General features: G+C 43.5%; 1 protein-coding gene across 38 annotated transcripts in view; it reads left to right on the plus strand.

Annotated features, from left to right (window-relative positions):
- The first annotated feature begins 3,192 nt into the window (after positions 1-3,192).
- tcf7l2 (transcription factor 7 like 2) overlaps positions 3,193-27,279 on the plus strand; it is an 87,838-nt gene continuing 63,751 nt past the window's right edge. For 34 of the 38 annotated variants that reach the window (XM_080305066.1, XM_026178595.2, XM_080305068.1 and 31 more), the window contains exons 1-3: positions 3,303-3,985; positions 4,186-4,252; positions 4,453-4,577. In XM_080305066.1, the coding sequence (XP_080161192.1) occupies positions 3,797-3,985; positions 4,186-4,252; positions 4,453-4,577 (381 nt within the window). In that variant the 5' untranslated portion in view covers positions 3,303-3,796. Of the gene's footprint in view, positions 3,986-4,185; positions 4,253-4,452; positions 4,578-27,279 lie in introns of all 38 variants that reach the window. The other 4 variants (XM_080305071.1, XM_026178605.2, XM_080305073.1 and 1 more) reach the window with 1 other exon arrangement.

Raw genomic sequence — 27,279 nt, forward strand, 5'->3', positions numbered from 1 at the left:
TGCTTAGACAACAGCCATGCACTCAATCTGGCGAGCACAATGAGAGGAAGAGTGTTCAAGAAAGCGGGCTCAACCATTTGCACACAAATGCAAGCGCAAACTAGATATTTGTTGTGTGATTTGGCTTTTAGCCTAAAATAATATACAGCATTAGACATGGTTTTCATAATCAGGTAAAACAGACATCTATTTCTCCATCCTGTCCATTCTTTAAAAAGGAAAAAAAAAAACCCCCAATGAGGACTATTAGTATAGATGTAATTACGGCTAACTGCAGTATTATCCCGGTGATAGAATTCATGTGAGCCAAATGCCAAAAAAAATGCTCCGCAGCATCTTTCTCAACAATAGAGGGAATTTGCAAATGCACATGAAGTTAAATGTTAAGTCTGGCTTATTAACAAGTAAACAAACCTCGTCGCAGGAATAAATAAGTTACCATAAAACAGCCTGCTTTTTTGTGCAGGAAAAAAAGGAGGAAAATGTCCAGCGTTAATATGTTAATCAGCAACGAGAGACCTTTTAGTGGCAACGCAGATGCATGATGGGAAATTAACCGTTTGACAACGCAGAGCATGTTCGCTGCATGTTGCTCGAAAGCAGGCGACTATTTGCTGTGATGTCTGAGGATTCGAGGACTCTGAATCTTTTTAACCCTCCTCCTGTTGTGTTTTTAAGACTGGGAACAGCTGTAGACAAACTTTATTTAGCCGCGTACATGTGAACACAAAACCTATGGGATATTTTTGTCTGTGCAGGCTGTACATAAACCAGTACAGCCTAAACACATGTCAGTTTTTACTTGTGCAGCTTCTATTTGCTTTACACAAACATGAAGCATATGTGCAGGGTGGTGGTGGGGATTGAGAAGAATTATGAGATTATAGTAAACAGTAACTCCTCTTCATGAAAGCTCTTTTCACCAAAGACTGTTTGGACTGGGTAGGCCATTTAATTATTCAAGCCACTATTTGAAAGCAAAGGAGCAAATTAAAAGCAAAATGTGGGCTACTACGTAAAAAGCTTCTTGTGTGTGTGTTGCAAATATTGCTGCATGCATGTATATTTCAAAGCAATGTCGTGTTTTGTTCCTGTAAAGCAAAAGCAAAATGATCAAAGCATGCATTATATACTTTTAATTTGACATTTAATTATATTAAATGTGTGTGAGGGAACATTAGTGTGATTAAATCTGGGCCAAGTTTCATTTCCAAAAGTGCCAGTTCAAAAAAAAAAAGAAAAGAAAAAAGGTCAGAGTGCGATCATGTGATCAGGCGCAGGTGATGCTTCTGACTTCCTCCACGCGCTCAGCCAAAGGAGGATGAGGCAGTCTGCGTCTGCACTGAACGACAGCCACAAGGATGCAGAGGTGAAGATGCCGGTAACAAAATAAATAACAGCGACAGACACTGAGTGTGCTCCCGCTCCATCATTCAAGGCAGCGGCGGCAGCAGCATAGCCTATCATTATGATATTAAAGGGTCCTGTAGATTAGAATCACCAGGGCGGCATCAGAGGCAGGTGTCCCCACGGCATGCATGATAACATGCTGCCAGCCCCCAGTAAACTCTCAGGTACCTGCTGAGGCAATCCGGGGAGAGGCCAGCTTGGATCTCCTCTGCTTTGGTCTGGTCTGTGTGGGCTCGGGTTTGGAGGGCCCCGAGCGGCAGGGTGCCTCTTCTTCTTCCACCGGCTGCCTAAACACAGACACACTGGATGAGAACCACAGACGGCAATGCCTTCCCCTTTTCCTCCTCGCCCCCTAACACTGCTGGCTGGGCTGCAGCCAGCTAACACAATCACAGCTTTCACCGCATCCAGATAAGGCACATCAGTGATCACCGAGCGGAATCGTCTGCTTTCATGGTGCTGCCTGGTCTAGGTGAGTCAGGCAGGCAGATTCACAGCACAGTGGTGCTACGCTGTGCACATAATTCCCCATCAGTTCTGTTTGACAACACTGCTGAGAGCAGATACAGAGGAATTAGCGTCATAATATTTGTTTTTATGCGTCTTAGAGCGTGATGACATGAAACAATATTTTTTTAATCAGCAATTCTGTGGCTTGTTTTTTTTTTTTTTTGATCTCACACTCTTTTATTTTTGCCTGAAAGAAGCCATGTTGCAACAGAGTGTAAGTGTCACCTGGATGTATGATGCAGCTCTGTTTCTTGCAGCTATATTTAAATTTTTTTGTGCATGTGTGTGTGTGTTTGTGTGATTACTCCATCAAATATTGGCTGTAAGAGAAAATGCATTTCCTGCCTGATGAGGTTCACCTCCCCCTCCTACTCATTTACCGATATGCATATATATAGATATATATATGTATATCTATATATTTATATATAATATATAATATAATATAATTTCTTTTGTTATTTAACGCATACCCTTAATGAATCAATTTTATTTTGAGAAAACTGGTAAACATTTTTCTCTTTTTTAAAAAAACATTTTTTATAATAATTTTATGCAATGGCTTTTAGAGGATAAAATCTATAAAATCTAAAAAAAATATGTATATCGTCAAATTATAAGCAGTTCTCTCAACTTTCTTCCTAATATATGCATATGTGTAGTCTGCAGTATCATATAGCTGTCTGTGGTTGATTTTCTGCTAAATAAAACGCAGAATTGGAGCATCTAAATCTGCATCAGTTGTTTGTGTCCAGCCTGGGTGCTAAAAGAGAAGAGAGAGAGAGAGAGAAAAATAAATAAATATATGTAGTCAGTCTGTGCTGCCAGTGAGGAATTCAGGTTAGTCCCAAAGGACATCACACCTGTCAAGAAAGCAGGATGCAATAACACCCTCCATCCCAAAAAATAGATCTGAGGAAACATTATCTAATATGATGAAAAATAGATCTAAGGACCTGACAAAGCAGATAAAGTAGGAAAACAAGGTCGGAGTAATAGCTTTTATTCTGCCTTGATGGGCCTCTAGTAGTTAGTATGCAAACTAAGGACAGATCCAAAAGTAGGTTAGAGAATCTGAATGTGAAAGGATAGGATTGGAGGGGATAAAAAAATAAAACTTTAATTTCAGCTATGATCTTAACTTTATTTGGCCCTAGTGTGGCAGACTGGTCGGGAACAGAGGAGTCAAACTGGTTGCAAACAGCCTGAGGAAGTACCCTCTTTTCATTTTTTTATTTTCATTTTTTCTTCCTCCCCCCTCTGGGAGACCGCCCATATGTGCGTTTAATCCACATTTGCAAGCAACTCCTATCTTCCTCCTATTTTACCATCACTGTCCTGCTCCCAAACTGCCTTTTTCCTCCTCACATGCTTTTTTCACCGCAGTCGTCCGCCGGCTTCCTCCAACCTCCATCTCTCACTATCTCTCCCCTCCCTCCCTCTCTCTCTCTCCTTTTTTTTCCTCCTATTTATGAAAACGTCACTTCAAGTCCCTCCCTGTTTGAATCTCATTAGTTTCTTGTGTGTTTCTCCCTGTCAATAATCCTGAATCCAGACTCTCTCTATTTCCATCCCTCTCTATCTGTCAATCAGCGCCGCCTTTGAACTGAAAACCACTCCGACCAACTTCAACTCACTCAATCCGAGCGGCTCGGCTCCTTCTCCGGCTTCCTTTTTCTGCCAAGATTCCCTTCTTTTTTAGTTTTGTACCAACCGCCAGAGCTTTGGAAAACGCCAATACAGACCCCAAACTTAAACTCGGACTTTTCTAGATCACCGAGATCAAGGTTTTTTTTTAAAACTTTTTTTTTGGTTTTTTTGTGCCCCCTTGTCTCTTAAAAAAAAAGAAAAGAGAAAAGATTTTTGCTCGGGAAAAATGCCGCAGCTCAACGGCGGTGGAGGGGACGATCTGGGCGCAAACGATGAAATGATTTCCTTCAAAGACGAAGGGGAGCAGGAAGAGAAAATTTCGGAGAACTCCTCGGCAGAAAGGGATTTAGCAGATGTCAAATCTTCTCTTGTAAACGAGTCGGAAACAAATCAGAACAGCTCGTCGGATTCAGAGGTGAGTTCAGTCTGTTTCTTCGCATGTTAGAGAAAAAAAAATCGGGGATCGATCGTCCCCCCGGCGCTGTTTTTAAGTTTAGGGGCCTACATTTACTAACACTGTAACAGCGGGTGGACTTGGAAAGAAAGTTAACTATCGCCCTTCACCGTCCGCTGTGCTAACTTTAACGCAATCCTTGTGTTTCATTGCATTTCAAGGCGGAAAGACGGCCTGCGCCTAGATCTGAAACTTTCAGAGACAAAACAAGGGAAAGTTTAGAGGAGGGTGAGTTTCTGCTTTATTGTTCACTCTTGTTTTTTATTTTATTTCTACCTACAACATGACATTATATGTGCCTGTGCCTCCGCCTTTTATTATGCAATTGCAATTTTTTTGCAAAAAAAAAAAAAAGTTCTCAAGGCCACTTTATAAAAAAAAGTTTTCTTCTCTCCCACAACCCCCTCTTCCCCCCCTCGCCATGTTAGCTGCGAAAAGGCAAGATGGAGGGCTGTTCAAGAGCCCACCGTACCCGGGCTATCCATTTATAATGATCCCCGATCTCACAAGCCCCTACCTTCCCAATGGATCACTTTCTCCAACAGCACGCACAGTAAGTTCATTTATTTACAGCTTGTATGTGCACACACACTCGTCACACACACACACACACACACACACTGACTCCCCGGGTTAGGCGCCGAGGCAAAGGCAGACGCGGAGTGTTGTCACCCTGAAGTGCAGCCGATAAAAATGCAGAGCCAAGTTTTGCAAACTCCCCGTGAAGTGTACAGTACAATGGCATGCATGCGTGCATGCGTGCCCGCACGCGGCTCCCAGCCCGTTTGCCCTGGTCAGAAGCTAGCATGCTAACAGTGCTAAAGAGCTGCAAGTGGGTTAAAATAAAAGGAGAAAAGGAAAAACAGAAATAAGTAGGTTATTGTTATATGTCAGCTTTACGTGCACGGCATTTTTACCAATATTTTTAGCAACTTTTAAATCAAATGCACAAGCCCCTGTGAAAATTTTATTCTCCTTGTTATAATTTAATAATGATTATGACATTATTATTGTTGTTATTATCATTATTACTACTAAGGGTCTGCGTATTCTCCAGGCTTACAAGTGCATGTTTTTACTCTCCTGAATAATGCAGTTGGCTTGTGTTTGCATGGCCTCATCAAAAATGCCCTTTTTTCTAAATGCAACACCATGCATGAGCATTCAGGCCTTTATATAGCAGCTTTTCTGACACACTGTAAGCAGGGGAAAGCAGTGTAAAACCACACAAATAAAATCAATATGCAAATTGGGTTGGTTTTTTTTGCAGAGTGATTTGCATGTGTCAAAACCTGTAAAGACACTATGTAAAAGATGCATGCGTGATAGCTTTCCCCCCTGAAACATCAAGCAGTGCATTTTTTTCTTTTTAATTTAATTTTTTACTTTTTCTAATTATTCTTTCAAATGCGTGTGTATATATATACATATACAGACATATATATATATATATTTCTATATGTTTGAATGTATGGTGTGATTTACTGATAGGAATTGTGTGAGACTGTGCTGTTTTGCATCTGCACTGCCTTTGCTCCCAGCGAGGAATCCATGGCAAACATGTGCCATGCAGTAAACCCATATTTATAAATAAATTCATGTTATTTATTTAAACACAATCAGCCATGCTGTAATTATGCCCACTTACTCATTTGCTCAGCACCTCGCCGGTCCCACTGGGCGATGGCAATCCTTAAGCAGCATAATTTTCTCAACCATGGGTGTTTTTTTTTTTTTTTCTTTGCCCCCCTATTTTAAACGGTTGCAATTACAAGTCTGCGCTTTAGGACCTGTCATCTCATTTTACAAGGTTAAGGCAAAGACCAGGCATTAGGAAATGTGACCCTCCAACACCCCCCCGCCGCCACCACCACCACCACCACCTCAGCTCTGCCTAACGAAACTGATATTTGTTACCTCTTTTTTTTTTTTGTGTTCTCCGCACACCTTGGAAATCAACGCACATCTGACACACAATGCCTTCTTTTGTGTTTGACACAAATTCTGCTTTTGAGTTCAACATGATCACCCATGGTTTCACATGAAATATTTCTTTTGCTGCTTACACAGGTTCTCTCTTTGCGTGCGTGCTTCTTTTGCACATAGGAGAACATTTTGCCATTCATTCTCTCTTAGTCAGCCAGCCTTTTTAACGCTGCTGGCTGGTATGTGGAATTAGTCACTCATTATTCTCATCAGCACTGACACAAACACACATTCACAACAACACGCATGATTTGAAGTGAAGCACTTCCTTGTTTCGATGGCAGAGTTTTGTAGTTTGCTGTCACACACTACTGTGTGTGGAGCGCTCGTTTCCTTGTGCTTATGCAGCAGTTAGAAAAGCAGTAAACTGTGTGGTATGGCTGGAGGATGCTGCGGCGAGACCGTATTGACCTTTGCCCTCTTAATGATGCCCTTGAAATACTATTCTCGGACATAATTGAGGAAAGGAAAGATTTTTAATTTTTTTTTTAAAATATATGCTCCCAGATTTATTTATTTATTTTTTTATCTGTTGTTTTCCTCTCTGTGCCGCTTTCCCTTATTTAAGGAAAAGTCATTACAAAATCTAAAAGAAGGAGGTGCTCGTTTGCAGATGATTAGGAAACCTTTATTACAGCTTAACCTACTGATGCACCTGGACGTGGTTTTTGACTTATGGTGGTCTTCCTACTGTACTGCCTCGGCCCCCTCTTGTCTGCAGCGCGCTGTGTGTCCAGCCATTAGCGCTTTGAAGTCAGCGGTCGCTGTAATATAAATCTATTAGACTTAAAGCTGGCATAAATAATTCACCTGGACATTGATTAGCTGTCTTGCTCCCTAACATGTCATGTAAGGCACTGAATATGACTGCTAGTATCATTAGAATGAGACTTTCTCCTTCATGGCATGAAAGGCTTTGATTCTCGCTGCTTTTACCTTCGCCTTTTCTTTTTCTCCACTCGGTTTTGGTGATGCTGCGATGCTGGTTTTTCCTTTTGCCTCTTTAAAAATTATATAAATGAATACAATTGATTGGAAGTCTTACAGGCTAAATTCTGATGGGTTTAAATGTTTCCCATCAGCTGGCGGTGATTCTGATCTCCCTGGACGTCTTAACTTGCTTCACTTATTTAGTGTTTGCATGACTTAAGGAGGGGAAAAAAAGATTTCTTGCATGTGGCTATTACGATAGTTTGTCTGACCTCTGGGAGTCATAACCAGTGAAAATTTGTTTTTCCTACCACCTAAGCCCAAGGAGGCTCACAATTTAGTATCATTTAGCAATTTGACATGACGCTGTGCCCGGGCTTTAAAAGCCTTCCTGCCCTCGTCTCCTCCTCTCCTTTCCCTGCCGTCTCCCTCCTCCCTAAACCTCACACAAAGGCCTACTGGATCACTCGGTGCAGGTTGAATTGCAGAAGTGGCCTGGCTAGTTCACCCTGGGTTTTCTATCTCCTTTCCCCCTGTTCCCTTTGCTCTCTTCCTTTCTTCCTCACTACCTTTTGTTTCCTGCCAATGCTAACACTAGGCTTTTTAAAAAAAGGTGGCGGGTTAACTCCCGGTGCTGTGGGCTAATATCTACACCTCAACAGGTCTGTGGATGCAGAGGCTGAGGGAGGGAGAATGGGATCTGGGCGGCCAGCTCCCCTGCATCGGGGCTGCTGGGCCGTAAATCCACTGGCTTTATTTACTGCCTCGCGGACTTATGAATGTTAAGATATTTGACGCCACCCCTGGCCCCATAATTCTCCAGGCCTGGAGACTTTTGGCGGAGGTTTTGAGTTTCGACGTATAATTACGAGCAGTTTAAAAAAGAACGAGAAAGTGCACGGGGTGGGGAGCAAAACGGGGGATGAAGACACAACACTGTGCATCCAATACTGTGTTTAGAGTGGGAAGGGAGGAAAATAAGAAAGACTCTCCGAGAACCCGTGATGATTCTACTACAGGGCGGTGAAAAGGCTTTGTGTGGTTGAAACAATAGTTTTCTCCCCTTTTTTTCCTCTTTTGTTTCATTCGTCTAGTCACGCCAGGACTGCTCATGTTGCTGCACATTCACCTATTTTTTTAATAAAAAAACATAAATCTACTTTGATACGGGGGCCGACTCGGTCTTTTGTCTTTTTTTATTTTATTTTTAAGGAAGAAATAATGGAGGATTTTCTGGTGAGATTATTATAATCAACACGCATAAGTGCACACCACCTCCTTTGTGCTCACGTGCACACATTGCTGTGGCCTGTTATCTGTTATAAATGACACAGACAGTATCTTTCCTAAACATGGCAGCAGCATAAGCATAACAATGGTATATCATATGGATTATGTGTGTTCGGCTGTTGTAAAATGGATTTTATTTTTTTGTGGCCGTGACAAGGGGGGAAGATAGTTTAATGCGGATTTAAGGGATAGGGCCCACACCTTATCAAATTGGCTTTACATGTTAATAGGGCCTAATTGGTGTCCGTGGGGGGTTTGGTGGCACGACGTGGCCGCATTTTGTGCCTCAAGCTGCAGAATGCACTCCGAATTTAGTTGGAAGGTTGCGCTCCTTTTGTCTTGCAAATCACTTTTGTTTACAAAGTATGGCGGAAGCGGCTCCCGCTCACTCTCACTCACTCTCCCCCATCTCTCTCTTCCTCTTCTGCATCTACTCCCTCTTTTCCTCTCACTCGCTCTCCGCTGCTTCTCTCATCCTAGGCAAGGAGAGGGGGAAAAGGAAAAAAAGGTCCTTATTTTTCTTCGACTCAATAAACACTCATAAAAAAAAAAGTACAATCTGCTTTGGATTTGAGGAGTTAAGTTAGAGAAAAGGGGGAGGCGGGGGTGGCTGGGAAGCAAAGTTTGGCACCATTAAACTAAAATTGGGGTCTGCTAGACATTAGCGGTGCACAGCACATTCTCAGAGCTTAATTAGTCCGAACTGTAATTGTTCATGGTCTGCCAATAGGAGTAATGCTCAGAAAAAGTGGAGTTGCACTAAATCGGCCCGGGGTTTTTAAAACAATAAATCACTCGCATATTTGTGCCGTGATTCAAATGGAGGCTCGACCTCTCCCATCTCGACATGTGGTAAATTGTAAAGTCAATGAATCGCAGATGTAGGGGTGGGGTGGGGGGATTGGTGATGGTGCTGAGGACTCAGAAAGAGAGCGAGAGAGAGGGAGTACAGTAAGGTTTTGTTAGTGCCTGGTGAATGAATGGAAAAGATTTGTGCAGTAAATATTTACCTTTTTATATATAAAATATAAAAAAAAAATTCTCCCTGCTAGCGGGGCTTAATTGTCTAATGCTGATGATGTTGGCAGGCTGAGCCGTGTGAGAGCTTACGCGCTCGTCGATCTGTCACTCCGCTTGAAACACCACAGAGGCAGGAGGAAAAAAAAAATCAGTCAGTTTGTGGGGTGTGTTTCTAATCAGATTTTAAACTAGTGCGAAGGGAGTAGTGGTTCCCTGGTGGCAGTGTGAGCTGGGTTTGGGTGTAGCAGCTGCAGTAAAGTCTGGTTTGGAGCTGAACCTTTTTTTTTTTTTTAATTAAATCATCGACTTTATTGCTTTTAATGTAATAACAGCTAATCTGAGGCCTAATTTTGCCTTCGATGTGACATTATGCCTGTTAATCATTATCAATCTGGATATATATATGTATATGTTTATTTTTGCTTTTTATTCTTAAAAGTGAATTAATCCATTTATCCTAGTTTCCGTCAGTGAGCCACCAACACTCTGCTTTTCTGTGTCTGAGCAAAGAAAAAAAAAGGCATTAGTTAAGCAGCTGTGCACTGGGGTCCCTCTTACCCCAGCCCCCTGGTGTAACCCCCTTCCTCTCCCAGTTTACCCCCACCCATCCAGCCCCACCTCTTTCTCCAGTGCATTTCTATAGAGCTGAACACAAAGATACTACTGTACATCTGGAATGAAACTTGTGTCATCTGTTTAAATATATGCTAGCTCCACTCTTGGCCCACAGGGATTAGGGCTCCCTCAAACATGGAAATTAAATTATTGTGTGTGTGTGTGTGTCCATGTAGCCACACTTAAAATCTCTTATCTGTGTATGTTACCTTATTTTAGCTCAATGTACCCCGGTGAACAGCTCATCTTGCACATCCACAGCATTGTGGGCAAGTTCATGCTTAATATCAAAAGCAGTGTGGAGATATATGCTTGAGAAGCCAATATTTTCCCATTTTACTTCTTCCTCTTACAAAAATATTTGCACTGTTGGAATATGTTACCAACAATATACGCCAAGTTCCTTTAAAAAAAAAAAAAAAAAGCAAAGAAAAACAAAAAACCTTTACTGTCTCTTTATGGATTTTAAATTACTGAAGAGCAGCAGGGTACAAATGCAGGTGTTCCTAGGATGGAATGAACTTCTGAACTTATATGGAAGTGGCGATAAGATAATTAAAAGTGGTTGCTGGAAATTTTCTTAGCAGTGTTACTTTGCTGCATCCAGCAAAAGAAGATAAGGTTAAATGACTATTGATCGCATCTTTTTAGATATGAAGGTTATGGGTAGGGCTAGGATTAGCTGCTTTCAAGAGATGATTACCTAGAATTGGTATTTTTATTTTTTTCTATTTTTTAAAAGCGTCGTAATTACAAAAAAACATTGGAAATGTCACTTTTTAACAAGGCGGTGGATGCTGTGTATGTGCATCCAAGAAGGAAGCCACAGATTGTTTGTCATATTCCTTTTCCTCTAAGTTCATTCATAATGGGACCAGAGTGCTCCAGTAGTCAAATGAGTTCACCAGTAGCTGAGTGGGAGGGGAGGGAGGGGCTCAGAGAAAAGCGGGAAATGTGTGTTAGGCCTCTGTCTGTGTGTGTGTGAGTGAATTGGGACGGTGGGGGGGCCTGGGGGTCGACCGCACAAAAGCTGTCTGAATAGAGCGCATAATTGCTGTTAATGCCAGGGCAATGAGAGCAGCGACAGTTCCTGGCTAGATGTCCAAACAATAGTGCCCCTCGGCTTCACATTTATCTTCCCGTTTGGAGGAATGAAAAAAAAAAGGGGGGGGAAAGAGAGGAACACAGATTGGAACAGGAGAGTTTCAGTTTTCATTCACGCCTGACGAACAGGCATGTGTTCATGTGCGTGGTTCGCGTCTCTGAATAAACCCCCCTCCCGCCCCGCCGCCCTATCTCTCGGCCCAACCTCCACTCCACGTTTTCCCTTCGTGCTTCCCATTCTCGTCGTCATCAGAAAATATTTGCCTTAAAAGCTCTGGGTGAGAAGGCCGCCGTGACGCTGGGAGGAATTCTGGTTGCTGTCGACCTTCTGTTTGGATTGCGGCATGTGTTTGGGAGGGGTCAAAGTGCACTGGCTCTGACATGCTTTTCGTTGACGAACGAGCTTCCCCTCTCACCCCCTTTTTCTTTCTGATGGGGAGTGCTTGAGTATCCATTGGAGGTTGTTTTGTTTTTTTTCCGTAATTCCAGCTTGTGTGTGTGTGAATGCAGGGAGGAGGTGCCAAACTGCCATCACAGCTCCTAATGATCACGTTGGGCTAGATAATGACTAGCCGTGCCAGTGTGCAGTGAACACCTGTGGTACACCAGCCTTTTATGGATGTGGTACAATGTCCTGGAATGTACCACAGAAGAAGAATTTCATTCATTCATTCCAGTATCTGTTTTAAAAATACTTTCCTCACTTTTTCCTCACAAAAGTGGTGGCAGTGTGATTTAAATATTCACATCTAGATATTAAACATTAATTATACAAAAGTCTTTGTCCGGTGTTCATCCAGCCACGCGCAATATATTATGCAGATGGTTGTTTTTCTACCCAGTTTGTATCTGCAGCCTTAATGTAGTCAAGGGAATTTCAGTATGCAGATAATCTGTTCAAAATGGCTCAGATGGGAAGGAGGCACTTGTGTGTGCTAAACACATAATAGAGGAGTTTAAGGTGATAAAAGTCCAGTCAATGTATTTTTAATCTACTAATTAAACTTTTAATTGTAGCGGGATAAGCTCCAAGGAGCGTGTGTTCGTGTGATTATGTGTGTGTGTGTGTTTTGGAAGCGAAGCCGGTCCGCTAATGAGGTGATCGTCTGCTTTTTTTGTCGTCAGGAGGTGGTGGATTCATAACTCCTCGCAAAAGGTGAGGGAGGGTTTAAAAGTGTGAGCGAAATAAATGCATTTACTAATCTGCGGATTATGGCGGGATTTGTGTAAAAAAAAAAAAAAATGTTGGCAAGATTATTTTAAAATGCACAAGGCTAATAAAATGTAACCTCCATACCCTGCGATGTGGTGCAACTTTAGAGTCTTTTTCTTTTTTTTCTTTTTTTTAGCTAGTTGATGAAGCAATTCCAGTGGAAAACAGATTAAGAGTAAATTCCCATGTTAGCTCTTTAACCAGCTGTTAGAAACCTATTTACACACAATAATAATACGCCTCTTTTAAAGAGACAGCTGTTGGCTTGCGTACAGCACTAGATAACATTTCATGAGAACAGCTTGTCACATCCACACACGGCCTGCACATGGGCACTGAATTGCCAGTCATTGTGCAGGTGATGATATTTGGAAGTGCATATATATATTTATAAATACATATAAACTTCTGCTTTTGACCAATTTTTAAATAATAAGATGGATTTTTAATTTTTATATGGCATAGCATATTTTTTCCCCATTATTTTCTTAATGGCTTCAGTTTTAAAAAAATAAATCCCCCCTCCCATCCCTTCCCTGGCATTCTCAGTATTATGTATTCATCCGGGCTCCAGTGAGAGGCCAGTGTGTCACCAGTGTTCAGGGTCAATTCCAAAAGTGCACAAATTGACTGGTGGAAGTGAATTGTCAATTGTCTTTCTCCCTCGAGGGGTCAGAGTGAATGGAGAGGCTTGTTTGGACAACTGTCCCGAGGTGAGATGTGTGGCCCTCTCTGTCCAGCCAGAGGGGATGGACTGATGAACGGACAAGAGAGCGGGGAAACGATTGAACAGCAGATAGGCAAGACGACGCTGTGGAGGTAGAAAACAATGCAGTCTCGTCCCCCTGAAATCACAGTTTTGATTGAGCGGATTTGGTTGGCAACTCTTGATGGTATCCAGTGGAGGCACTGACACAATAGGGAAGTAATTATCACGGTCTTCCTATAATAAAACCAACACTGAATGACGCCTGGTCTCTGTGTTAAATATTAAATCTATTCCCATAACTTAAATGTACATAGTTCTGCACGGATACTGAAAATCAGGTTATTCCAAAAGTTTATTTTTTAATTTTGATCCCAGTAAAACTCAACTAAAGTCCACAATTCATTGATGGATCAACACGTAAGGCAAGATATGTCTCTAACTATTTGGATAGTCATATGTATGACTTTTGCATGCTCTACTGTGTGGGTTAAATTGTTCCGCTAAAGCGGATCTTTACTGTGCGATTATTTCGAGAACTATTCATTTTATTCTTAGATGGAACCTAGTTTTAGTTTACTGTCCATTGGCATGCAAACCAAAGGTTCATTTTATAGATTAACTTTGAACCTGAAACCACCAGTTCAGCCATAATGAAAGTTGAGATTAGAGGCAGGCATTACTAAGCAGGTTTGGCCTTTGTGTCATGTGATGCACGTCACAGTGTACTTTAGAACCAGGAGGTGTTTTATCTTCACTTTACTGCCTCCTCTATCTTTATTGGCAGCCACACTTTGCATATTTCGTGTACCAATAAAGATAAATTTCCTGCTTTATCATTACAGATGGCGTCAAATGGTTAAGGTCTGGCTCGGCGATGTTATTATTTTAGCTCTCAGGGTGGTCAGCTAGGACTACAGCATTCAGCAGCATGGGGAGCATTTCTGGAAGATGCAACCTGTTTTGCATGTTGTATAAAAGCCCTTTGTCTGTTGTGGATGACCCTTGCTGTTGTAAGGCCTGTATCTGTCTCTGCTCAGGCAGGCAGGCAGGCCTGCAGTGAGGATGCAGCAGCTGGCCTGGGCCCAGGCACAGGAATGCTGTGTGTGCTGTTTAAACACTGGCTTGTCTCAGTGCAGGCCTAGAGGACTGGAGGGAAGGAAGTTGCAGCATGTTTACATAGCTGAATTGTCCGTTGCCCCCCCCCCCCCCCCCCCCCCCCCCCCCAATGGCTGATACACTTCTGTTCAAACATCCACAAGTGTGGAGATGACCCCCGTTGATGCCGGTGTTCACAGCTCTGCCTTAACACTTACTTCTTTCTCTCTGAATGTGTGTGTGTGTGTGAACACTCATAGCCAGTACTTTCTTCCCTGCTGTGGGTGTTTGCTGTTTTAACCTGGAGGCTTGGATAATAGATAAAAAGTGTTATAAGGGAGCATTTATCACACTGAGAATGGCAACAAGAAGAGATATTCAGACAGATGAAGCGATAGAGGGGAACCTCGTTGCTTCAACCAAGGTCCTATCCAAGCAGGGAGCCAGCCATTGACATACGGTGGAATTGTCATCTAATTGTTGTTTGAATTACCTGTTATGATCCAATGACAAATCTCTCACACTCTTGCCATCAGAGCGGAAAATGCATCCGGGGATTGGCATGATCTTTGTGAGTGTGTAAACCTGGCTTCAACAAGATGGATAAATGCAATTACTGGACAGACCTGGAGAGGAGAAAATCCATTTAAAGCCCGTAAAGCTAAGCAGGGGCCGTGCTTAATTCATTTGGCCAATTTACGGGTGATGTACGAGTGTCAGGGCACATTAGTCAGGCGGGGGGAGAGGTGAGTGTATGCTGGCTCAATGGGTTGGGTGTATTTTCTTTCTTTTTTGGGGAGGGGGGGCTTTTTGGTAGCAGAGTCTCCTTGAGACCGGGTTCCATGCTTTCCTCCAGACAAAGCCAGTGGAGCCTGGACATGGAAATGACAAAAAGATGCACTGAGTGGGAGGGAAGCGGGATTGCTTTGCAAATGAGGTGGGGAAATGTTGCTTTGGTCTGCTGGGCAGCAGAGTGAGTACCGGCATGCTTTGCCATACCAAGAGCTCAATCAGGTGCTGTCAGCAACCCTCGCGTCCTACAAGTTAAACGACTGATTTTTATATAGAAGTGTAAACGCTTGTGACCAGTGTTGTTGCCTAGTTTCTGTTTTTTTTTTTAGTTTATTAATAGTGCCTTTGCAAACACTTTCGCAAACACTTTAATTTTAGTTAAAGATAATGAAGGAAGAGCAGACTAAAGCGTTAGAGGGCTCTGTTCATTTTGATCCCTGCTGACTTTGAAACTCTCTCTCAACTCTTTACTTTCAAAATGAGTTATAATTACATTGTTTATCTAGACTGCAACCGGTTCACCTGAGAAATCTTTGCTTTTGGCCTGTGCAGTGTTTGCCACAGCCGCTGGCAGTCTCATCCGTGTTACTGTTATTATTTTATCCTGGAGGCACTTTAGTCTCCCAGTGCTTACATTTTTATTTCGTCTGTGCTTCTTGCGCCGCGTAGACCGACTTCTGTTTATCAACTCTTCCAGTGCATTGACATTAGACGTCTTTACTCTGCTTAGTCTGTTACGCAGCCATTGTCTTGGTGGAGCAAAACCACTCAACGGTTACACAAGCTGAGTGGTATGCAAAAACAGTGGTTAGAGCCTCGCCGGGCGGGTGAGAGGCGTTGAGGGAAGCTTTGGTTTACGGCTTCAAGCCGCAGCCTGAATCAGGGCAGGGTTAGCTATCAGACAGAGAGACATGTGAGGCTAAGACCTCACTCACTATGATGCAGATGCTTTTTAAGTGGTTGGGATCACACTTAAGTGCCTCTTGGGTTAGTAGATTTGGATTGCCAGAGTGTATGTGTGTGCACTCGGTGTCAGGGAAAGTGTGCGTTAGCATATGTCACCTGACTGCCAGGCAGCCGGCCTCGGGAAACCAGAGTTAGTGTGAATGCCGGGGCTTGTCAAAGACAGGTGCCACCACTGCGGCCCATGCCTGCCACACAGCAGCTGGGAAAAGACTGCAAGGCCCACGGTCAAGTGTGGGCCATTGGGAGATCGCATCAGGCTAGAATTCCAGATCAGTGGGGGGTGAAATGGGCATGCCTCCCTGCAGTACTGTGGCTTCAAGGGTGATGTATGCATGGTGCATAGGCTTCTCTGTTCACTTTCTGCAGCCAACACTGTTTAAAGTAATTAAATAATTTGTAGGTCAACTTTCCACTTCCTTCAAACATGTCTGTTGCATTGCTCTTGATGATAATCTAACACCGAAAGACATGCAGTGGGTATTTGGGGTATAAATTTTGAGTTGCACATACTGGCTACCATCATGTCCCCTGCTCCTCAGCCCCTTCTGTAAATGTCTCTCGACTTCCTATAGCAATGTGAGGATTGGTGTAGTGTTGTGGCTCAGTGGTGCAGCTTCTTTCCCGAGCACGGCAACTGGAAGCCTCCCCCCGTCATCTCGGGGTATCGTGGGGTTGTGGATGTGCCTGGGAGTCATCACTGTAAGTCCTCTGAGCCTTCTGGGGGAAGTTTCACGGACCCTTTCTTCTCATTTTCTGCACTTGCTTTTGGGATGACTTTGAGTCCTGAAAACTCAAAATCCTGTGCTGTAAATATGCAGATGTAGTCATCGTTTTTCCCTGATCCGCCTGCTCGCTTCTTCCCAGATGCCTGCCTCCCCCGTCCTCATGGGAGAACAACTGCTGGTTGCCATCTATAGGCCAGTGGAATTCCTCACCCTGACTCAAGAATAATAATATAAAAAAAACGTGGAAGTTTTCTATATGCTCCTGCAGATCATTTTACAGCAGTGCCTCTCAACACAACTGTTCCTAGTTAGTGGAAACTTCCAGACTTATTACAGTCACCAACAGGGCAAATTTCTTCACTACCAGTGCTTGTACGTTTAATGCTACATGGCTTGGGGTGACGTTATTTAAGCCAATGAGCCAGTCTGTCCTTGTATGATATGTTAAATTTAGAATTAAATGCTCAGCTGTAAATTATGTAGTCTCCTGGCATGAGACAAATAGTTTTGGTTTAATCTGACACCCACAGGCGTAAGCGGGAGTTACCCCAACTAGGCTGGAGAATTTATGATCATGCCGGCCAGAAGCCATACCTTTTTTGGCCCAGAACCAAAGTTTGGCAACCGAGTTTACATCAGTGGTTGCCATTGCACATTCAGAAATGATCTCAGTGAAAGCATTTTATGCATGACATTAATGAGGCCAGTCAGCACAGTTAATTTGCTGTTATTTAGCTCTGCGGTCGTGTTAAATCATAAACAGGCCGAGAGAGGCCTCACTGCTAACAGTAAGTGTTGAATAAGGGGTAAAACTCAGACCTGAACTTGAGGGGAATCTTGATTCTTGGCTAGGTAGCTCAGTTATCGGAGCTTCCTGGCCAGAAATTGAGATTCTGCGGTTTCAGACGCTGGGAAAGTTAACCTCTAATTGTTCGCAGAAGCTATTGGCAGGAGGAGCTAAATGATGATGAGTGAGGCATCGACGGGGAACACGGGTTGGATGCTGAGATGAGACAGCTCACACTTGCCGGTCAGGGGTTTTGTTTTTTTTTCATTAGGAAAGAACTTGAGCCCAATGGGATTCTCCCCAATGACAAAAAGGTAGTCCTAAAGGGGGAAAGAAATGAAGAAAACCCAGCTCTTTCTTTCTTGGCTCTGTTTTAAGAGACAGACACTTTGTTCACGTTTTAAATTGGCCTTGTCATGCGGTTTCCTCCACTGGGCTGCTGGGAGCTGACTGTTTCCACATAGGCCAATGTTCTGTACCAGTTTTGGTTTCGAGAAAAATAAGCGTCTGTTTTTTGTGGCACTGATCGCTGTCGTATTAAACTTGGGTTTTTTGTTGCTTTTTCCCCTCCCCAAAAGCTAACACAGCCGTGCTTGTATTCTTCACGCCTTATATATTTTTTTTAGTATTATTATTATTATCTCAGTTGCAGTTGCTTAACAAGAGGCACATCAGCCTCTGTCCTAACACGGCCACGACCCTGTAACCTCACCCCCGACCCCTCTTCCCGCTTGTACTACAAATCTACTTTTTGTAGTGTTTTTCTGCGTGCCACATTTTCGCAAATAACATCAGTAATCATTCAATTGGGCATAAAGTAATTGAGAGGCGGCCTGCTTGCCATCTGTCTGGTGAGATTACTACTTTCTGTGTAATTAAACGTGTGACCTTGCGGCCATGGAGGGAGGTGCCAGCGGGCGAGCCACTGCCAAAGAGCCAGGCTGTCTTATTTGAAGTCAGAGGGAAGCTGTTGGTGAGGGTGGGAGGGAGAGAGAGTTGTGCGGTTTTAAAAGTTTAGCCCAGCTGCTAAAGATAGCACAGGTTGATGTGAGTTGAGCTTAAGCGGCAGCCTTTACATGGCTGCGTCCTGCGTGTGTCGAAGCCCAAGCCTCAGTCAATTTTGCAATTCTACAGGAGCCTTGTTGAAGTCAGCATGATCCCTGTGTGCATACAGTGTAACCAGGAGAGGATAGAAAAGCAGGGGTCAGAAAAGTGTGTGTATGTGTGTTTCTGTGTGTGCTTGTGGGGTCAGGATGGGCTGAATAGAGACTGCTGTTTTAACTCTGATTTTATGTGTGGTTTTGTTTGGACTCCTGAGGTTTGGTTTCCTTTGGACAGTGTCCAGAGACTACAAGGCCTGCTTCTCCTCAGCTTTCTTGTGAGGCCGACGTGAAGAGCCCTGCAAAGCCCTGTGATTGGATTTCAGCGCTGATCTGGTTGATTTGCGTTGTAAACAGGACATTAAAGACAGGGGAGATGGCGAACTAATGAGTCTTTGTGTCAGTGTGCATACTGCAAAAGGGTGCTTGTGTGGTTTTATCCTCTGCATCCTGCATCGCGGTGTCACACGCCCAGTTAAGAAGAGGAACTAAAACTCCTGTAGATCCCTGATGACATTCAGTATACTCATAGACGTATACATAAACACCAAATGCGCAACTGAAAGAGACATCGGCATGGTTTAGTCAGTGTGGGCTGGATGGTGTCTTGCAATACTTCCGCTCAGATCTGGAAAAAAGAAAAAGTCTCTCTTGTTCCCCCAAACAAAAATAACCGTTTTAATTACTATGGTTGTGCTATGGTGCAGCCACAGCATGGCTGGTGGGACCCAGCTGAGGTGGCACTTGCCACTGGGGATGGGGACAAGGTCTGGGCCGGCCTCCAGGGAAATTACAGGGTGGTGTGGAGGATGGGGGGGAACTGTATCCGTCCTCCAGTCCCTGCTGTCAACCCAGAGAGCTCCTGTTTGCAGCTAAGCGAGGCTCTCTCCGTTTCATCTTCACCCTCTGGAGATAATTGGAGTTGTACTGTGTGTAAACATGTTTTTGGTTTCAAAGATAAGTTTCAGTCTGAAGACCTGTATATCTGCCCGGCATGCAGGGGGAGGAAAAAAATCAGTTTTTAATTTTTTTTCTAAAAAAAGAGCAGCATTTTTAAACTGAACTTGATTCTTATTTTCTGTTTTTTACATTCTTCTTCTTCTGTTTTCTCCCTAACCTCTTCAGCCATCTCCCTTTTCTCTTTTTCCACTACCCCTCCCCTCCCCTCTCTCAGTATGTGCTCTGATTACCTCTCCAAACTGGCAATAAGTTGATTGCTTTACAGAGATGATGTAAGCCTCTGCCCTAGGGTACATCAGGTTGGATTTCTCCCGCTTTATCTTGTAAAGCCTAAATTAACAGCTGGTTTGGTTGGAGTTCTCCTGGATCTGACTAAAGGATTAGGCTTGGTTCTCATGCGAGTCAATCCGGTTTGATTTATTGCAGGTCTATCAAAAAAGATCAATGGGAGTCCTTTTGAAAGTAAATCCTTAATCGCTCTTTGCACTTACGTGTCATCATTGTGAATTTTTTCCCTCCCCTCTGTTTCTTGCTCCCTTCTTTCTCACTCCCTAATTCTTATTCTTTCCTTACACCACTGCCTGTCTGTTTTTATTTTTTTATCTCCTCCTATACCCCACCCAACCCAATCTGCGGTAGCGTTTTGCACTTGTCGATGGTATCATGGTGAATTGCTGGATAGATTTTCTCTCTGTTCTCATTAGTTTTCCATCGGGGCAAATGCTCGCTTTTAAAGCCTCAGGTTGCGATTGCGAATGAAATATAGCCAGTATAGCTTGGTCTTAACCCAAACTTGCCCCAAGTTTTTTTCTGTATAAGACCCATCAGTCACCTTTGGCCATAAGTAACAAGGATGCTGAAGAAATCAGTGTTTGGTTCTCATATTCTCTTACCCATCTGGGGTTAAATTGGCCATAGATATAAAAGTGAATGACAGGTGATTTGGAAATTAAAGCTCAGTCGGACTATTAATCCCATTTGCATGTTATGGCTGCTGTTTGCATTTGGCACTTTTATTATATCTGACATTGCTGCCTGGTTCCAGCTAATCATCAATGCTTTTGGCTCATTAGTATCCAGGAACTGAAGATCAGAAACGCTTGAGATGTTTTTAACTCAAATAATGACGTATCATCCTTCACTTCCCCTTTGGATCTCTCCTGTCTCATGCTAGCGTTGAAACATTTGCTAAACTGAATGAATTAACTCAATCCTAGCTCTAATTATGGAGCACTGAATGCATTTTTCCTGCATATTCACATACGTCTGTGCTCACAAAATGATATGCGAGTCGAACAACACCCTGCAGCGTGCGGCGTATTTTCTTCCACACTTACGTAAATGGACATGGCAGCTTCTGCTATTTTTCCGCCCAATCTCTCTCCTTCACTTTCCCTTATTTCCTCATTAACAGGGCTCGTTATGTATTAAATATCATCCTCCTCCTCTTCCGCTAGGCTAATTTTCCCCTGCTCCGCCTCCATCGATGCCTTGGCTCTCTAGGAATCTGTATCTTGAAGGATGCAACCAGTATCACTGACAGGAAGACTAGATGGATTGGCAGACCCCCTTTGATGGTGCCAGTGATATGTAGGCCTTCTCCTGGCCAACATTCACATTTATCTTGAGGATTTTCCATGTCTTTAAATATATTTTTGCTCTGACGTATGACTGATGTGATCAGTGTCAAATTCAGGTGTATCTGCTTGGCATGCTCTGTGGCCTGGTTGGCTGTCAGACCTGGGTATGGAGGTGTGGGAGGGGCTCTAAATAAGGGAAGGGGGTGGGGGGTGGAGGTTGGTGGGTGGGTGGGGGGAGTTGGGTGAGATCGACGGGATACGTGGGAAGGAAGGGCTTGCTGTCAGCCAGCTGGACCTCTTAATCCTACAGCCTTGGGGAAAGGGTGTGTGTGAATGTGTGTGTGTGTGAGTGAGTGTGTGTGTGTATTGTGTTTGTCTCGTAGAGATTTGTCAATTTTAGCACACCTCTGCTCGACTCTTTGGCCCAGCTGAGCCCACAATCGCGCGTGCGTGCGCTTGGTAGTGTGTTGTGTGAGTGTCTCTGCTCCAGTGAGACACAACCAGGATTTCATGCACGCTGTGTTTACTGTAGTCTTCGCTTTAACAGCACACTGTATATTTATGTCAAGACGACACAGTCTCTCACCCCCTTGATGTTGGAGAGGAGCTGGTGGTTGGTGCAGGGTGGAAGTGTCTGTCTGTGTTTGCACGTACACGCATGTGTGTGTTGAGGGTAATTTTTGTACTGTGTTGCTGGTTGAGGAGGAACCCGTGGATGGGGGTGGGGGGGCAGGACACTGCCAGCGCCACTCACTCCAAGCCTTTATGCCCAGCCCTGCGAGCATGAAGCATCTCTAAAACTTGTGCACGCGCGAGCTCCATCCCGCTCTACGTCATTTTGTAGCTCGCTGTCTGATTGCGTCACCCCCTTGTCATTCATTAGACACAAAACGCGCTATTTAACCAAATTCCATGCAAGCTTCCTCTTTCCCGAGCACCCTCTCCTGCTCTCTCTGCCCCACTCTCTCTCTCTCTTTTGGCGTAGACTTTTGCATATATAACAGGCTGGCAGGCTAAGAGCTTGGGACTTCCCCACGCCACACTCCAAGCCTTTGATCCTTTGCTTTGGAGGTAACATCAAAAGGAGAGGCATAGAAAGGCAGCTACTACTGTGAAGTTCAATGTTCAACTTGATGGCTTGGCTGAGGGCTTTTTTTCCCTCTCTCCTCCTCCCCTCCCGCTTCACCTCCCTCCTCCCACCGCTCCCTCGATCCCTTCGCTGTATCCCTCAGCTGACAAAAACACACAGTTTGTAGCCAAGGGTTTTTTTAATTTATTTTTATTTTTTTATTTTTTTATTTTAGTGCCTCTGACCTCACCTCCATAGAATGAGAATCTGACATAAAACAAGATCTCAACCCTATAAAGAAAACAAAAAAACTCAGCTGTAGAGAGGGTGTACACAAACATTCAGATGTTTCCTTTTTGACGCCGAGGTAAAAGGCGCTTTTCCAGCGCCAGGTCCTTCTTTTTCCTCTCAGTTTCTCCCACTGTCTGTGTGGGTAACATGCAGCAGCAGCATCCCTGTATTGCACCTTGTTGCGTCAATGCCGAGCTGGGCTCTTTGCTGCTAGGTTAAGCAGCAGGATGAGGGCAACATAGCGTATTGTTTTCTGCACACCCTCTTTTGAATGGATGCATCCTTAAGCTTGATTTAGGGTCAGTGCGAACTGCCTTTGGATAGCTTTGAAAACCACTCCCCTGCAACTTATAAACATTGGACAGTGGTTGTCAAAGTTGCTTGCTCTCAGGACATGGGAGAACAGCCGGGCATTTTGCTTATTTTTTTCGTCTTACAGCTGTTTCTTTTTGCCCTGCCTTTGCATGCGTCTGCCAGGGATGACTTTAAACACATTTGATTTCCAACAGCACGCCTTGAAAACTTGTTCTGAGAGGTTATAACCTGACCCTTATGCTCTACCTCACTTTTTCTTTTTGATTTGCAGAAAAAGAGAGTGCCAGAATAAGCTCAGAGGAGGAGAAAGACCTGTTTTCTGCTTCTTTCTTTTGGTTGTTTTGTTTTTTTCATCTTCTCCTTTGCAGCGTTGACATGTGAAGCTTGCAATCAGCCGTTCACGGAAAAAACAAACGATTTTCATAATGAACGTCTTAACCGAGTTTCTTATGCAAACTCTGTAAATTAAGGAAGAATCAGACGAGGCCGTGGCCTTCCAGGTCAAAAGCGGGCTTTTGCTGTGCTATTTGCAACTGTATTTAAATGACACAGACTTGATAAAGGCGATCTAGAAAGCTGAGATGCTTCACTAAATGCTTTTTCGTCCTTTATGAGCTTCGTTGTCTGACTGTGCCAATTAGCAAAGGCGTGTGGCCTGCTTTCCCTCTCCTCTTTTTCTCTTTTTCCCCCCTGTGCTCCATCTCTCTTTCTAGATAGATGCTTTCTCTATCATGCTCCTGCACACACACACCAAGCACACATTTGGTGTATCATTAGCTTAGTGTGCGGGGAGGCGTGCGAGCCTGGGCTCTCTCCTGCCTTATCTCCATGTCAATCACAGCGTGTGTGTGAACATCAGTTGTAATGATCTCCATCCAGCCTGTCGGTGCGTGTTAGCGCCTGGCTTCCCTCGCCCCCGGAGCAAGCCGTTCCCTAGCTAATAGATGCAAAATTAAGCTGATCAATAGATGGCCTCAGCTCATTATTGACACGTTATCGTGGTGTGGGATTTTTGTGTTTGTGTGTGTGTGTGAGAGTGTGTGTCCAGGGGTTTATATACAGTCAGAGATGCAAGACAGGATGAGCCCACCCCCAAAAAATTTAAAGTTAGCTTTCTTCTCCAAATGGCTCAGACCACTTTATCTCAGGCCTGCAATGATATTGCATTAAGCTAATTTATTCTTACTCTGTTTTATGCATTTTTTGGATGCTAAAGCCTCTACTCAAAGCGTAATCATCGGCTCAGTGGTAGGAAATGAGATGGAGACGTTGCAAAGCGCCATATTAAAGATTCATCAATAATTGGCATGTGTGCTGCTGTTTGTGTTGCGGGGGAGGAAGGTGGAGGGGGCTCTTATGGACAGATCAGCACGTGATTGAGCTAAGTGGTAATTAACCATGAGAGAGGTGTGTATGTTTTGGTGTGTGTGTGCACATCCTAGAAGATGTATGCGCTGTTGCGTGTCAGCGAAGGTGGGAATGCTGAGGGTAAGGTTGGCTGACAGAGTTGATTTGGAGGTGAGCGTTTGGGGCCATGTGGTCAGGTCATTGAGGGATGGGGTGTACGGAGGTGGCGAGGGGTGTGTGTGACACTAGCCCTAGTCACACAACCGCCTCCCCTGACCCTCTTCAAGTCTTATTGTCTCGGAAGCATCCCCCATTTTAATGAGCTCCAATAACCAAGTCCTTATTACTTATTTATTCATTAAGCCACCGTGGCAAAGCGGCAGTACCCCACTGTGTGTGCGTGCATGTAATTGCTCGTGTGCATTTGTCTTCCGTGCACAATATCATAGTAAATACCATGTTTCAATGGCAATAATAAGTTTGATTAAAGCTAATTGAACCTAAAATAGATTAGATGAAAGCTAATGATTTTCCCCGCTTGTTTGGGTTACGAATCTATAACCTGAAACCATATTTGAGATTTGAGTTGAAACCTTAAAATCCTGGGCTTTAGCTCTGCTGAGGGAGTATGTCTCATGAATATGGAGGCTGAACCGCTTCAAGGTGCGCAAGTGTGAAAGAGACATGAAACAGACTAAATGTTTGTTAGTTTCAGATGATTCTTTTGTGAGGATTAATTGCCTGTTGGTATGTGCGTGTGATGCCTTCAACATAATGCTTTGTGATTGATGAACGCGCGTAGGTGGAATTGTGTGATAGCGTGTAGTGTTTTCAGAATATCGGAAGTCTTTGTGAAGCCTGAGAGTGTACACACTCTCTCCCTCTGAGGCATGTTTCATAGCTTCCCTATATCCAGTCTGCCGTTTAACTAATTCATAGTGAACTCTCGAAGAACAAAACCAGACACCCAACATCAAGGGCAGCGTTCAGCTCTCCTCCAGCACAATACCAAATACAGCATTCTCCAGCAGAACGTGGGCGCTGCAATCAGCTTACTTTTCTCCCGTAGCAGAGCTCAGCTGCTGTTCACCTTTTTAACTCTCCCCTCTGCAACCTTAAGCCTGCTTCCTGCAAAGGTAACATATGAGTTGCCCAACCTCTTCTTCTCCTAGCTCCTGCCCTGGCCTTGCGTAAGGGGCTCAGACACACCCAGGCCTGCAGACATGCCCGTTCACCTCAAGCAGCTTCTCAGTAGGTCAGCGTGTATGAGACTTCAACTGGCAAGGCCCTCATTGTTTTGTCGGACCATTGGCCCCTTCTGCCACTGATCTTCAAGGGTCTTCAACGGATTACTATTAGAAAATGATGCTAAATAAGTTACAAAGAAATCCTGGTTACTGGAACTATCTAGACTAAGTTAATATTTACACTGGGTGTTTACATGGGTTTCAGCGAGGTTATGTTGTCTTAGGTTTATTCACAGAGCTGTGTTTTGGTAACTGGACTGTTTTGAAGTTAAAGACATTTAGCCTTTGTCTTGTCACTTGTTGGCTTGTGAAGTCCAGTTTGTATGAATCTCGGCCTCTTGGTCTGCTGGAGCCTGAAGTGAATATATCTTGTAAGTGTGGGGAATAAATTTATGTGGCGATATTGTATCGATACAGAGACAACAAATATCGATATTTCTTAAAATATATTAAAACACTATGGGAATACTAAGGACAGAAAGACTGTTGCCATCTGTCTGATTGAGTTTTTGTCAGCGAGCACAACTCAAGGGGACTCGACTCAGCTGGCTTCCAGCTGGTTGTATTCTTGTTATATTCTTTTAGAATAAAAGTGTAATACTAAAATATGAATTTCTGTCCTTTTAAACAGCTACAAATGTGTGATTTTCGCAGATTTCAACAATTCAGTTGTAGACTGATAGCAGACTGACTCCATCTTATGGCAACATTTCTGGCAGGGTTGAGTGACAGTGTTGGTATGCTTGATAAATGACAAAGTTGGATTGTTTAGTTGTTGTTATTTTTTAACAAGAAGTTTAGCTTTGAAGAAATAATTTAAAATTGATAAAAGGCGATAAACAGCTATATACGTATTACAAAACTCAGCTAAATGTTAAAGGGAAACAACCCAGTTTGCTTGCCAACCAAATGTGTTAACCACTAAACTTTGGAACCTGTATGTTTTTGCTGTAAAGTTGAGCATCTTAACTTTGGAGTCTTCGGAGCTTGGATCCAGCCTCAAGAAGCTATTCAAGGAAATCCAGTTTTCCCCACTTACGTGTTTGTTAGTTTCATTTTTTTCCCCTGCTTTGCTAGTTGATTCATCAGACATCCAAGATTATTTGATCTTCAGCTTTCAGGAGAACACAAACCTGTAATTCCAGTTACCTTTGACTTTGTACATCTGATATGTCATTACACTGTTGGCTAATGTGGAGGGACTTGTTCATCGTGTTGATCTGATAGGGCGCCCGTTGTTTGCTGTTGAGGTACAAAAAACCATGCTTGACGTATACTGCCTAAACTGAGCATTAAGGTATTCTTTCAGCTTCTACGGTGTGAACTCTAGAAGATATCAGTTCTTTCTAGTCTGCCTGAATATCCCACTCTGTTAATTGATTAATTTAACAACCCTAATAGGAGAAAGTAAAATAAATCAATTAAGATTCATTTACTACCACTGAAATAATCAGAGCTTCCAGGCTCATAACAGTTTGTTACCCCAGTGAGTCTGGAAGTCAATGAAAGCACACTAGAGCCTATTTGTGTCCAAGCAAAGGAAACGAAAAGAAGTGGAAGAGTCACTGAGAAAGATGAGCAGCAGGAGGAACACCTGAAAGAAAAGGCATTCTGTCGCAGAGCTGGATGCTAAAGGTGCCAGAGTACCTGTTCATTAACTGGCCCGATGGAAGACTAGCCATCTCCTGCTGGCCTTCACCCTTCATGCCACTATTTATAGAGCAGCCAAGAGATACTCTTAATGACACAGGACAGTGTTAACTGGGGGGGAGGGGTGCAAAAGTCAGAAATGGAACGGTGTTTACTTTCTGAGAAGAGCTGAGAAGTTGGCGTATTTTAGAATGCTGTCATATCATCCTCACACTTCCTTTGAGAACTTTATAGTTTCATCCAGGTAGTGTTCGTGGCACACTTTCCCCATCTAATTAATTGAATGAAGTGAATGTAACTATATTTTCTAGTCTTTTTCTTATGTCTTCTCCTTGTTTTTTCCACTTGGAAAAATATGTCTTCTGTGGCTTGTGCAATCCTTTGAAACTCTGGTCAGTCAGCTGGTGTTTGAACAGCACATTTGTCCACACCTGCTAAGCAAACAGTGATGGAGCATAGCCATA

This window comes from Astatotilapia calliptera, chromosome 8 (genome assembly GCF_964374335.1).
Source record: "Astatotilapia calliptera chromosome 8, fAstCal68.1, whole genome shotgun sequence".
NCBI classification, from domain to species: Eukaryota; Metazoa; Chordata; class Actinopteri; order Cichliformes; family Cichlidae; genus Astatotilapia; species Astatotilapia calliptera.